The sequence below is a fragment of the Polyodon spathula genome, chromosome 4, assembly GCF_017654505.1.
Source record: "Polyodon spathula isolate WHYD16114869_AA chromosome 4, ASM1765450v1, whole genome shotgun sequence".
NCBI classification, from domain to species: Eukaryota; Metazoa; Chordata; class Actinopteri; order Acipenseriformes; family Polyodontidae; genus Polyodon; species Polyodon spathula.
In genome coordinates, this window is record NC_054537.1 from 73,697,117 (window position 1) to 73,709,341 (window position 12,225).

The 12,225-nt window shown below is 37.3% G+C and overlaps 1 protein-coding gene across 4 annotated transcripts in view; it reads right to left on the minus strand.

Annotated features, from left to right (window-relative positions):
- The window catches only part of LOC121314840 (nuclear factor of activated T-cells, cytoplasmic 1-like), a 107,295-nt gene that overhangs the window by 84,845 nt on the left and 10,225 nt on the right, over positions 1-12,225 (minus strand). For 3 of the 4 annotated variants that reach the window (XM_041248554.1, XM_041248553.1, XM_041248551.1), the window contains exon 2: positions 3,438-4,491. In XM_041248554.1, coding sequence (XP_041104488.1) covers positions 3,438-4,491 — 1,054 coding nt within the window. Of the gene's footprint in view, positions 1-3,437; positions 4,492-6,752; positions 6,908-12,225 lie in introns of those variants that run through there. The other variant, XM_041248552.1, reaches the window with a different exon arrangement.

Sequence of the window (12,225 nt, forward strand, 5' to 3'; positions counted from 1 at the left end):
ATTGTCCATGTGATATTTTCCTAAGACTTGAGACCATTGAGACCTTCACCATGCAATACCTGACCTATGCTTGTAATGGAAACCCCAGTCCCATTTGCAGCAAATTCACTTTGAATATCTTTGTCAGTCAATCTCAGATTGTTATTAACCTTCCTCACAATTCTTCTACTTGTTCTTGGTGAAAGAACTTTCTTTCTCCAGGCCGAGGGAGCATTGTGACAGTACCATGAGTTTTGTACTTCTTGATAATAGAAACAATAGTTGAAATTGGGATACTCAAATGCTTGGAAATTTTCTTGTATCCTTCTCTAGCTTTATGACAAGAAACCATTTTTTGCCTGAGGTCCAGATAGCACTTTACTTTTTCCCATATTGACTTATTGGTAATGACAGCAATCATCCTATACCTAATCCTTTTATAATCTCTAAGAATGTTCACCTATTTTCCAGCATTTTCTTGAATTAGGTTCTGCGTTATCATATTGAAATTTCTAGCACCTTGTAGACAATACTATCAAAGTATCAAAGGGTATGAATACTTTTGGATTAGAATTTTTGGAGTTTTTGCAAATAAAATTTGCTGAAAAAAATCATTGTAGACATCTATTTCGTGTAACTTTATTTTCCTCATCCACAAAAGCAAAAGTTTTGCTACAAAAGATTTTTCCTAAAATTCTTTACCTTCAAGAAATTTCTAGAAATTATAGATTTCCATTGAAGTATGTACACTTTTGACTACAACCGTGTGTATAAATAACATCTATACAGTGAATATTAACATAGTGCTAGTTGTTATTGCGAGAAAAAAAGATGAAAATTAAATGAAAATACAATTATTTGCAGCGTTGAGCACAAAGTGAAGGACTAGTCTTGAAAAGGGCAAGTTATCCAGTATGAACTAAAAAGAATAAGATTTTTTATTTGACTTTTTTTAAGTGTATTTTATTAAATGAGCCGAACATTCCAGCTACCTGACCTCACACAACAGTGAATGACTCTTAGCTCTGTTGTGTGATAGAGTCTGTGTCACACTGGTCCCTCCTTCCTGGCTCTCTATCGCTAGTCTTGAAATTGCCTTATTGGAGCCAGGAGCTGATTCAATGCATTTTTGTACATATCTTTTTTTTTTTTTTTTAAATCTCCCAATAACGAGTACTTACAACATTACAATTTGGCCGTACTCGTTATGAATACTTGTTTCTACACCAACGGGCACACCACTAGTCAATCCCAAGCAAACACTTAAGCCTGGAAAATATCTAAATATACACATTACATTATGTACCACTAGACCCCCAGCATGTATTGTTCTTCCAACCTAACACTTCCAGTTTGCATTCCTTTCAATCACAATATCCATAGTATGACATCACATTAACAGCAATAACATGTTAGCTTTGAAGCACAATGCATTACAATTATTCCACTAACTGTTTGCCTCTGTTTGGCTGTCAAGTTCATTTCCTATTTAAGATTATCTCCATCAAACACTTTATTTCCTGAAGGAAAATGTGCCAGTGGAAAAAAAAAAAAAAAAAGCTACTGTGTAAATATGAAAGCATTTGATAAATCAAGTTCTTGAAAAAAATAACTATCAAGGAAGCTCATAGAAACTGAAATTGATTTAGTGGTGTGCAGGTCTTTGAAGATCAAGTCCATTTTATGTTACAGAAATAAATAAGATGAACATTATATTTAGGAAAAATGGCTATGAGAAAAGGGTGATCTAGGTCACATTATTCAATACTCCGTGCCAAAAACCGTAGTGCAAATCTGGATCGCAAACCCCCCAGCACAATTAGTAATTTAGTTTATGCTAGAGTTAATCTCTGTAATTCAAATAGACTGAAAAAAAAGGTGTTTTTAAAAATGCTGATAAGCCAGCCAGACACATCTATAACCACCAGGATAAAATATTTATTTGGTGATTTTTTATTTTAGTTCTTTCTATTTCCAACCTGTATAAAAATGACAAACTGCTACACTATTTTGTATGTTTGCCATTTATAAATGAATAAACTTTCCTTCAATATTACAGTTTAAATAAACCACAGCACTCTGTTATCATACATGTTTTTTCATCATTTTAAAACCTGCCTCTGGCATCCTCTGCATGGGAGCATTCATTAGATTACAAGTAATTCCTCCATCAGAGCAACTGGGCCCAAAGAGATTCTCTCAGTCTGTATTCCAAATTCATACAGTACTATCAGAGTCCCAGTTCAAATCATGCTGACATCACTCTTCTGCTGATGGAAAAGAATAGGGGCGATTTAAAATTGCTTTTACCTCATGACAGGTGGAAACAAGGCCATAAATAACCCAGTAGTCCAGTAAGGTGCTCATAACCAACTGGCTCAAGAGGCAACTCAATATGCACTTGCAGCTGACTGTTTAAAGGTCTTCAGTAGTAAGAAAAAATAATACATACATGGCAGTTGTGTCTTTGAGATACCAGTATGTAATAAATGTAGTTACCATAAAAAATGTGAAAAGGCGTGGCTACACTTTAGAATAAGAGTTTGCTAGTGATTAATTAAAATGTGTGGTTTGATATGAAAGTGACAAATGTACTGGTAACCTTGAATTATTATTATTATTTATTTTATTTTTTTATGAGTTACTAACAAAATGTACTTCTGCCACAATTTACTTGGCCGTAGTTGAGATTAAATATGCCAGATATTGCTGTTCAAAATTAAATTTGATGTGATTTCATATACAGTATATAAATAAATGAACTTATCTGAAATTCAGGATAGTATATTAAATAATATATCTATTAGATTTGAAAATACTCCATCAAGATAAAATCAGATACATGCTGGGAAAGACTTAAGACTTAAAAGGATTCAAAATCCAACTTCAAAAGAAATTATAATATTTCCATGTTTTCTCATTATCATCACCAATGCGCTTGAGAAAACGTAAAGGAAACAAGGTGTTGATTGTGCACAGAGAAAATGAGGAAATGAGATTTCCAAATAAAATGTGTAGCACACTGTATACAAAGCAGCACCTGCAGCAAACAAGAGTTGTATATGCTGGGTGTTCTCAGCAAGGTGAATTGGTTTTGTCACACAATAACCTTTTTAGATCAGTCTACTTCAAATCATCACAGATCTGAACCTAAATATACTGGTGGCTCAAACTCAGTTATATGTCATAACATCTTATTTCCAAACCAAACAGGAGTGGTCCTCTGAGACAGGCACAATTTTTTTTTTTTAAACCCAGCCTGAAGACCAAACCCATTACCTTTTAGTCCTCTACTAACCTCTCAGTAACCATTGGATTAATCCATGCTAGATAAGGCTAGACTGCTGGTATACTGGTCTGTCAAGTGCTTTTTCTGGATGTTTCTGGCAAGATGATATTGTCTGATTGGCTTCTGTAATGTGCTAACACAGCGTGAAATGAAAGAAAAGGCATCTTACCTTATGTAGGACTTTGGTTTGGACCAGGAGTAGGGGTTCTGTGGCACTGATAAAAATTCCCCACAGAAGTTTTCTTTTTTGAAGGGCATCTGTCGGTTGGAAAAGTCTTCAGAGGACAGGGCTACTGTGCTATGCTCCTCTTCGTCTGGTTCCACTTTAAGGCTCATGTGGTCGACATTGGTCTTCCTGGACTTAACAGGGATGCCGTCGTTCATGTCCATGTTGTCGGTGGTCAGAGCATTAATGGCCGCCACAATGGCGGAGTTGGTGTACTGGTTGGTGTTGTTCAGCCAGGTCTCGTCGGTCACACTGAGCTGAGGTGAGGTTTGGGGTGATGGGGTCGGGGAATGGTGTGGGGAGTAGGAGGGGTGTCTGTAGGGGACGCCGTTAAAGCTGTACTTCCTCTTCCCTCCACATGGAGAGGTCGGCCGGGAGTTGCGTGTGCCAAGCCAGTTCTCGTCTGTGACGCTGGTCCTGGGGGATGTGGAGGGGGAGTGCTTTGGAGAGGTGAGCAGTGTGCAGGCTGCCAGCCTGCGGTGGTAGACTTCCTCTGGAGCAGTTCCCTTGGGGGAAACGCAAGGTGACTGCCAGGGAGAGTTCTGTGGGGAGTTATCATAATTGTATGAGTAGCCTGACTCATAGGAAGAGGCTTCTGAATTGCAGCTTCTGGGAGACAAACTGCTGGCTGGGCTAAGGCAGCTGGGATCTCTGTAGTTGTCTGCAGTGGGCAAGGTCAGGGTGACAATTGAGTTTGGTCTCTTAGCACTGGGGATGCTTTCTTCAATCCGTTCTTCTTGGGGGTACTGGCTGTTGCCATGGTGCATCCCGATGTAAGGAGTGATTTCAATCCTGGGGCTTTCCAAGGTAGGGGCTCCATTTGGCTTGAAGTTAGGAGACAGATAGTAGCCCGAGGCACCATTGTCCATATACCCGGCTTGATGGTTGGAAGACATAACTTGGCTGGAATGGATGCTGTGGTATGTTGACAAGCAGGGGTTTCCCATGTTGAGGGGCAGGGAGATGCTAACATTAGGTGTTGCATAGTTGAAGGCTTCTGCAAGCAAAAGAGATCAACATGTTTAAATACAGCCATATTTCATCATAATGGGCTATGATTTCTGAATGGCTAACGGCACACAAAAAATAAATCATATTCAGATCAGTCATATGATGCTTAAGGCCAAGTAAACAACTGGTGCTATCCCAGTACATTGATATCACAATTTCCATTAAAAAAAAAAAAAAAGTTCCTTGCTATACATATGTACATGTATCTTATAACAATATAATAATGTCAAAATTCTATGGGGATTTCAATCAATTATGTTAGTTCATTTATTGCTTCCAATATATTATTATTAATAAGGGTTTTGACTTTTATAGTAAATCTACACCTGACCAACACGGTTTGAAATATCTTTTAGAATCTGTTTCTACATAATAAGCAGCCATTGTTTATTTTTGTGCCTGCGACCTGTCAGTGATACAATATTTATTTTTTACAGTAAACTATTGTGTAAGTATGTAGTTGTACTTCCTTATTAATGTATTGTTTTTAAATATAAGATGTTGAAGACAACAACAACAACAAAAACAGCAGCAGCATATACATTATTTAAACTGATCATGCTCCTCTACCCTGGATGCACCAATACAGAGAGAAAATTGCGTAAATTGAGTGGTTTTTAAGCTTACAGGTTTTTTACTTTTCAATTTAACACAGGGCAGGAAAAAAACATGGTAATGCAAACGGTCTGTCTTGTGTATACTCTTTGTTCTCCAAGGTCACTTGGCTTATACAAAATTAGTCATGCAACCGCACTATGTAGCAAAGCACTCAAACTGAAGTACCTGTGAATGGGATGTTTATTTCTTTTTAAACTTCATGACAGTTCATTGGATAGAAAGAGAGGGTTACTTGAATCTACTGGCAAAGCATCATAGAAGTGCATCTAGTCTGCTGTACCACCTGTGTGCTAAACTTACTTTCACTTCTCAAAATACACTAATACTTTTTCTGCTACAGACAGCAACAGTGCAACAACAAATGAAACCCATCAGTTTCGACAGAGTACTCTTTTAGAAATTCAGGATCGCTGCAAACCCATGAATTAAGCGAAGTACGATAAGTATAACAGTGCTACTGGATAGCTACCGACTGCAGACTCGTTACCATTGTAGATTTGTTTTATTTCAATAACCACATTTATTTTTAAATGATATTTAAAAGATTACATTGTGCTAGCATTCCTGATATGAATCAGGAGCAAGTTCCAAAGATGAGGGACATTATTACTAAATTCCCAGGCTCCGACCGAGTTCAAACTAATTTTAGGGACTGTCAGAAGATTAGCATTTTCCAATCTCGGGGAACTACTAGGGACATATGGGGTCAGCAGATCTTGAAGATAAGAAGGTCCAAGACCATTTAAGGCCTTATAGGTAATAAGAAATTTAAAAATAATAATAATAATAATAATAATAATAATAATAATAATAATAATAATAATAATAACATCAGCAATAAAACAAATGAATTAGATGGATACAGTAATTGTATCAATTAAATATGCGATTAAAACCAAGATTAACTAAGATTACAATTTTTAATCACAAGATTAATCATGATTCATTTTCATCGCTTTACAGCACCCTTATATATATATATATATATATATATATATATATATATATATATATATATATATATATATATATATATATATATATATATAGTGACAGGGGCAGGGTCTGTATATGGAACAATAGTTAGTAAACTGTTGTTTGAAAACAGACCACAAAAATATTCTAGAATGGCAACTACAAAGGTTGTTATATAGTTGTCTACAGTAAAAACCAATATCATGCACCAGCCATATGCAAAGTACAGTATACCAAAGTCCATCTCGCATAACCCTTTATGTAGCAGGATATGTTACTAGTCTCCTTTACAATGCTTAGATAGTTCACATGCTACCATTTCCCCACCAGTCCAACATAATCAGCCACCAAGCAGTTTGTATCAATTTTTAAATTAGATTAGAATTAATAACATGTAAGAAATGTGCTTGTAGTATATATACAACATATAAAATACAGACCAACACATTACAAAGTAAAATAACTTTACAGTACTGTTTATTTAACTTATTTATTCTAAAACTAAAATGAATATTTTTAGTTTTCTTTGAAAAATACGTTTTAGACCACAGAAAGTTCTAAATATCGTTACTGCTTTGTAGAAATCACTATTTTAATTTAGAATTGTATAAACATGGTTCCAACTTCCCATCTCGATGACACAGTATTACAAACCTTTATTACTGGTGGAGTCTTCTCCTTGGTTGTATTCAAATAGAAAATCAAAATCAAATTCTTGCTCTTCTGTTAAGGAGCTCATGTTTCAGTCTTTGTAGAACGTTTCAACACACTGTGCAAACCTGTCATGCCAGAAATGGGTAAATCCTCCTGTTAAACCTTTCGTACAACATGGATCAGATTCAAACAGAGGCAGACACAGCTCAGGCACAACAACGTGGCAGAGGAAGCACAATGGCTGTTGGTAATTTGGTTAATTAAAATGTATTTGTGCGATGCAGGCTCTCGCTCTCTCTAGGTGGGTGTGTGTGTCTCAACCCACACTCACTCTTGTGACTCTCATTCACACCACTATCTGCCACCATCTCTAAAACTGTAAAAGTTCACATTTCCTTGTTTGCAAAAAGAAACGAAAAAACGACTAGCAAGCTGCTTGCTATTGTCAGCTGTCAACTTTCTTCTTTGAAATTAGGCGCTCTAAGAAAAATGGCATAAGTTCAAGTCCTATTTTTGTTCACCATTTTCCCTCACTTTCATGCTTGTTAACCACAAAGCACATTGTATGCTTACAAGTTTTTTTTATAGATACTCAAACTATGCCCCTATAATGGATATCACGGCCGCGATCCCCCCCCCCCCCCCAACGACCCCACCCGGGGACGGGACGTGGTGGTTTACCAAATGTCCCTTTAGCCCACCCAAGTTCAATCTCCTTAGCAATTTTTGTTATTTTACTTATTAATATTATAATAATAATAATAATAATAATAATAATAATAATAATAATAATAATAATTTGGGTGGGCCAACAGTGTATATTATCTTCTTTGTTTCATTTTCTAATTTTACCTGATACATTTTTCAACCTGTCACCAGTATTTACAAATACTTCTTCTGATTGACACGCCTGAATGTAGATACTCGCAAATCACACCAAATTCATCCAAAAATACCCAAGTACTCTGTTTCAATATGTCAAACTAAAAGGCTCTCATCTGGTTTAAGAAGCTGTTACAATGAAAGAGAGAGAGAGAGAGAGAGAGAGAGAGAGAGAGAGAGAGAGAGAGAGAGAGAGAGAGAGAGAGTACTGTAGTTCAGGAAAGTTAACGAAGAGTGAAGAAAAAGGATAGTAAATTAGATCTGTACAACAGTTGAAATGATCTCTAATTCCTGCTAAGGAAATACATATTTTTTGCCACCCATTCATTTTGTTTAGTTCTATCAATGCTGACAACGGGTCCCCATCTTACCGTAGTTCTGCATCACAATTCTTATTAGAGAAAAAGAGCCTCTGACTCACACTAGCACTGATAATGCAGACCTGTCAACTCTACCGTATTCACCAGGAGTATCCCATATCTCCTGGGATAGATTTTCTTCCATATTTTACTCAAAACTGTACTGTTAAACCCCCTTATGTCAGAAAAAGTCATGGCCGGTGTGTGGCCTGACTGTACTTAGGAGGTTTTAGGACCCAGGGGAGCCCTGTGGCAGGCATGCATTCAGTGCATGAGGCAAGATCACATGATTAGCCACGTACCTGTGCCGCCACTGCAGCCACTCTACAGGGGAAACAATAAAAATGTTTCACAGATTGCACCCCATCCCCTCCCGACTGTGTATTTTCAAAAGTTGACAGGTATGACAAAGAAAGTCGGTCGCAAAAAGAAACTGAGGAAAATAAACTAAAATCTGCTGTTGCTTCTAGTTCTTGTGCAACTGCTGCTGATGATCTTAATAAAGATAACACTATGTAACACAATTTTTGTTCCTGGGTAGTAAGTGTTATTTCCTAATTGCTTATGCCTCAAAAGTATAGAAAATGGCTATTATTCCCCACAAACTTTGCTTTTGTGACTAGGACAGTGATATTTTGATATTTTCCAATGAGAAAACGGTCTTTGCATTCACATAAAGTCAGAAAAAAACAACATATGAATCCAAATTAACATGTATTTATACTAAAGTAATATAAATATGACTACAAAAGATTTAGAAGTGAGTATTTTTTCGGGATTTACGATTATACTGTAAATCACTTTCACGAATCAGCCCCCAAATGTAGTCTCCCATCATATTCTCGTTATACTGTCCTTGGTAGCAGCGTTCAAAGTTCAGTATATCCTGGTGGAAGAGCTTGCCTTGCTCCTCCGAGTATGCTCCCATGTTCTCCTTGAATTTATCAAGATGAGCATCAAGGATATGGACTTTGAGGGACATCCTACAGCCCATTGTGCTGTAGTTCTTCACCAGAGTCTCAACCAGCTCTACATAGTTTTCGGCCTTGTGATTGCCCAGGAAGCCCCGAACCACTGCGACAAAGCTGTTCCAAGCCGCTTTCTCCTTACTATTGAGCTTCCTGGGGAATTCATTGCACTCCAGGATCTTCTTTATCTGTGGTCCGACGAAGACACCGGCTTTGACCTTTGCCTCAGACAGCTTAGGGAAGAAGTCTTGAAGGTACTTGAAGGCTGCCGACTCCTTATCTAGAGCTCTGACAAATTGTTTCTTAAGGCCCAATTTGATATGCAGTGGTGGCATCAGCACCTTCCGTCGGTCCACCAGTGGCTCCCACTTGACGTTGTTCCTCCCCATAGAGAACTCGGTCCACTGAGGCCAGTCCTGCCTGTGGTAATGCGCCTTGGTGTCCCTGCTGTCCCAAAGGCAAAGATAGCAGGGAAACTTGGTAAAACTGCCTAGGAGACCCATTAAGGAATGCCACCATTGCAGCCTCTTGATGCCATCTCAGAAAAATGCAGATATGTATCCACTTAGGCAGCTGGAACTAAACTGAACTGGTGGCCTTAAGGCCCCTGTATTTATACTACTATTTATATTACTGGAAAGTTCTACAAAGTTCTAGAAGTTACTCCAGGTTTACTCAGCACTGAATCTATCTGGAATGTTCTGGAAAATAGGTACATTTCAAAATATCACTGTCCTGGTCACAAAAGTAAAGTTTGTGGGGAATAATAGCCATTTTCTGTACTTTTGAGGCATAAGCAATTAGGAAATAACACTTACTACCCAGGAACCAAAAAAAAATAAAAAATTTGTTACACGGTGTAATCCAAGTCAGCCTGTTTTAAAGTCCTATCCACGTTGATGTATGTTTGAACAGTGTGAGAGAAGCTTAAACGCTAGTTGGTATAAAACGCTTCCTCGGCTTGAGTATTCTGTAACAAGAGATGCCTGATTTTGTTTTCCTCATCGTATTTTCGGGATAATAAATGACAGGGATATGGTGTTTCCAGTATGTGGGTTTAACAATTGGAAATCTTCTCTTGAACGCGAAAGGGGTTTTCACAAGCACGTCACGAGTTGTGCTCATTTACAAGCTATTGTTGCTTATAGTGAGTTTGAACAGAGACAGGCAACGGGAGAAACCAGTGGTTCTCTGTTAGGCCCCAAACAAGTGGAGAAAAACAGATACTATGTAAAAACATTGAGCATTTTCTCGTTGTCAGTGAAATCCCTCTTCGTTGGGATAGTGACAAAATGGATGTAGATTGTTTTACAAATGGGCTTTTCCTAAAGTTTTTTTAATGGACTCTACAGAAAGACCCTACATTAGCAGAGACGGTGAAGTAAAATGGTACTTAATCAAATTAAAGACAAATATATACATTCTGAATCTAGTGGGAACTGTATCAAAAGTGATGGGACATGAGTTAAGTGCAATGTAGAAAATCTGTCCATCATGGTAAGATTTGTTTGTGATTCTATACCTGAGGAACATATGATTATTTTGTTGAATTACATCAGTTGGATGCAGAATACATTACAGTTCTGATACAAAAACACCTCTCTGAAGTAGGATTTAATGCTGACAACATCATCAGCCAGTGCTACGATGGTACATCTGTGATGAGTGGAGTTAATGGAGATGTGCAGGCTTTGCTGCAAAGAAAACCAGTAAGGCACATTCCACACACACTGTGCATTCAGCTGCACTTAGTAGTAGTGCATGCATTTCAAAGTGAACCTTGTGCAAAGAGATTTTTTGATCTTTATAATTCTTTGTATGCATTATTTCATCACCACTACATTATTCAAAGGTACATGGCTCTTCACTAAAATGTTGATAATCAGAATCTTATTCTTGATATACTGTTAGATGTCACAGAGGAAGATTTTGCTTCCATAGATCTATGTACAGAAGCATCTGGACTTTTTTGTTCTTGGAACGTTCCTCGTCCATATTCCTGGTATTTTAAAGCCAGCAAAAGCTGTTCTTCAATCATACTCTGTTGATCTTCTGGTTAGGTGATAAAAGCATCAGTAGACAATTAGAAAAATCTCAGTAAAGATTAAGATTTCCAGACTGAGCACTGTAGTGTAGCTGTAGATGTGCATGATACAAAGAGACAGAGAACCATGAGTAAGCAGCCAGCTGATTCTGTTGTGCTTTCAACACTAGGACATTCTGACTCTGGAAGTACTGCTAAACTGACGACAGTCTGACCTATGCTCAATATTCTAGTCAGAGCAGCATCAGAGACGGAAAACAGATTTTCTCAAAATAATCGGATTTAATGACGGCTTTGTCTTGCCGCCTACCCGGATCCAGTACATGTCTTGATGCTACCCTGTAAGAGCCCCTTCATGTGGTAGCAGCTGTTGACAAAAATTACATGGCCAGTGAAATTGTCATAGCTATGTTGCTGAAAAAGCTCTCAACAAAGATGTAGACTGTGCCACTTTTGGTAAACTTCTGCATGGATATGCAGATGTATTTCCATTGCTCAATAAGATGTATGTGTCAGTCTTAATAATTGGTGTATCTATAGTTTCATGTGAAAATTCCTTCTCCACTCTGTCACGAATACTTACCCCTTTTCGTCGATCCATGATTCATGACAGAAAGAGAAACTTAGTTATTTTGGCTCATGAAAAAGCTAGCACTATGAGCCTAAACATGGAAGACTTTGTGAAGGTGTTCTTCAAGTCAAATAGAAAACTGATGCTTTCATTATTTTATTTTTCATTACTTTTGGAAAGTTGAAAGGAGAAAAAATAAAAACTAAGAACAACTGTACATATCTGCTGTTTAGATAAAATGAATGGAAAAGCAGTTTTTTTAAGTTTAAAGGAATACAAAAGACAGCACATAGCAAAAAAGAGGTAGAGATAAAGACATCATCTCAACCGATGTATACATGGATGGCAGAGAGGCACTGAACACTAAAAGAATACTTAGTATTTAGTTAGTCACTCTTTATTTACTTTTGTTTAATTACCTATAAGGCTCTATTATTACTGCAATCAGATAACAAAATGGATGTATGTTTAAAAGTATACTACTACCTCTTTATAACACGGTTGTTGTGGTCCATAATTGGAGACAGCGTTATTTGTGTTTTACCTTAACGAATATTGGCACTTTTGTTTTCTGTATCTGTTTACTAATTTTACAATACAAATATATTTGCAACCTATGCAGCATGCTAAATATAGGAATATGTAATCA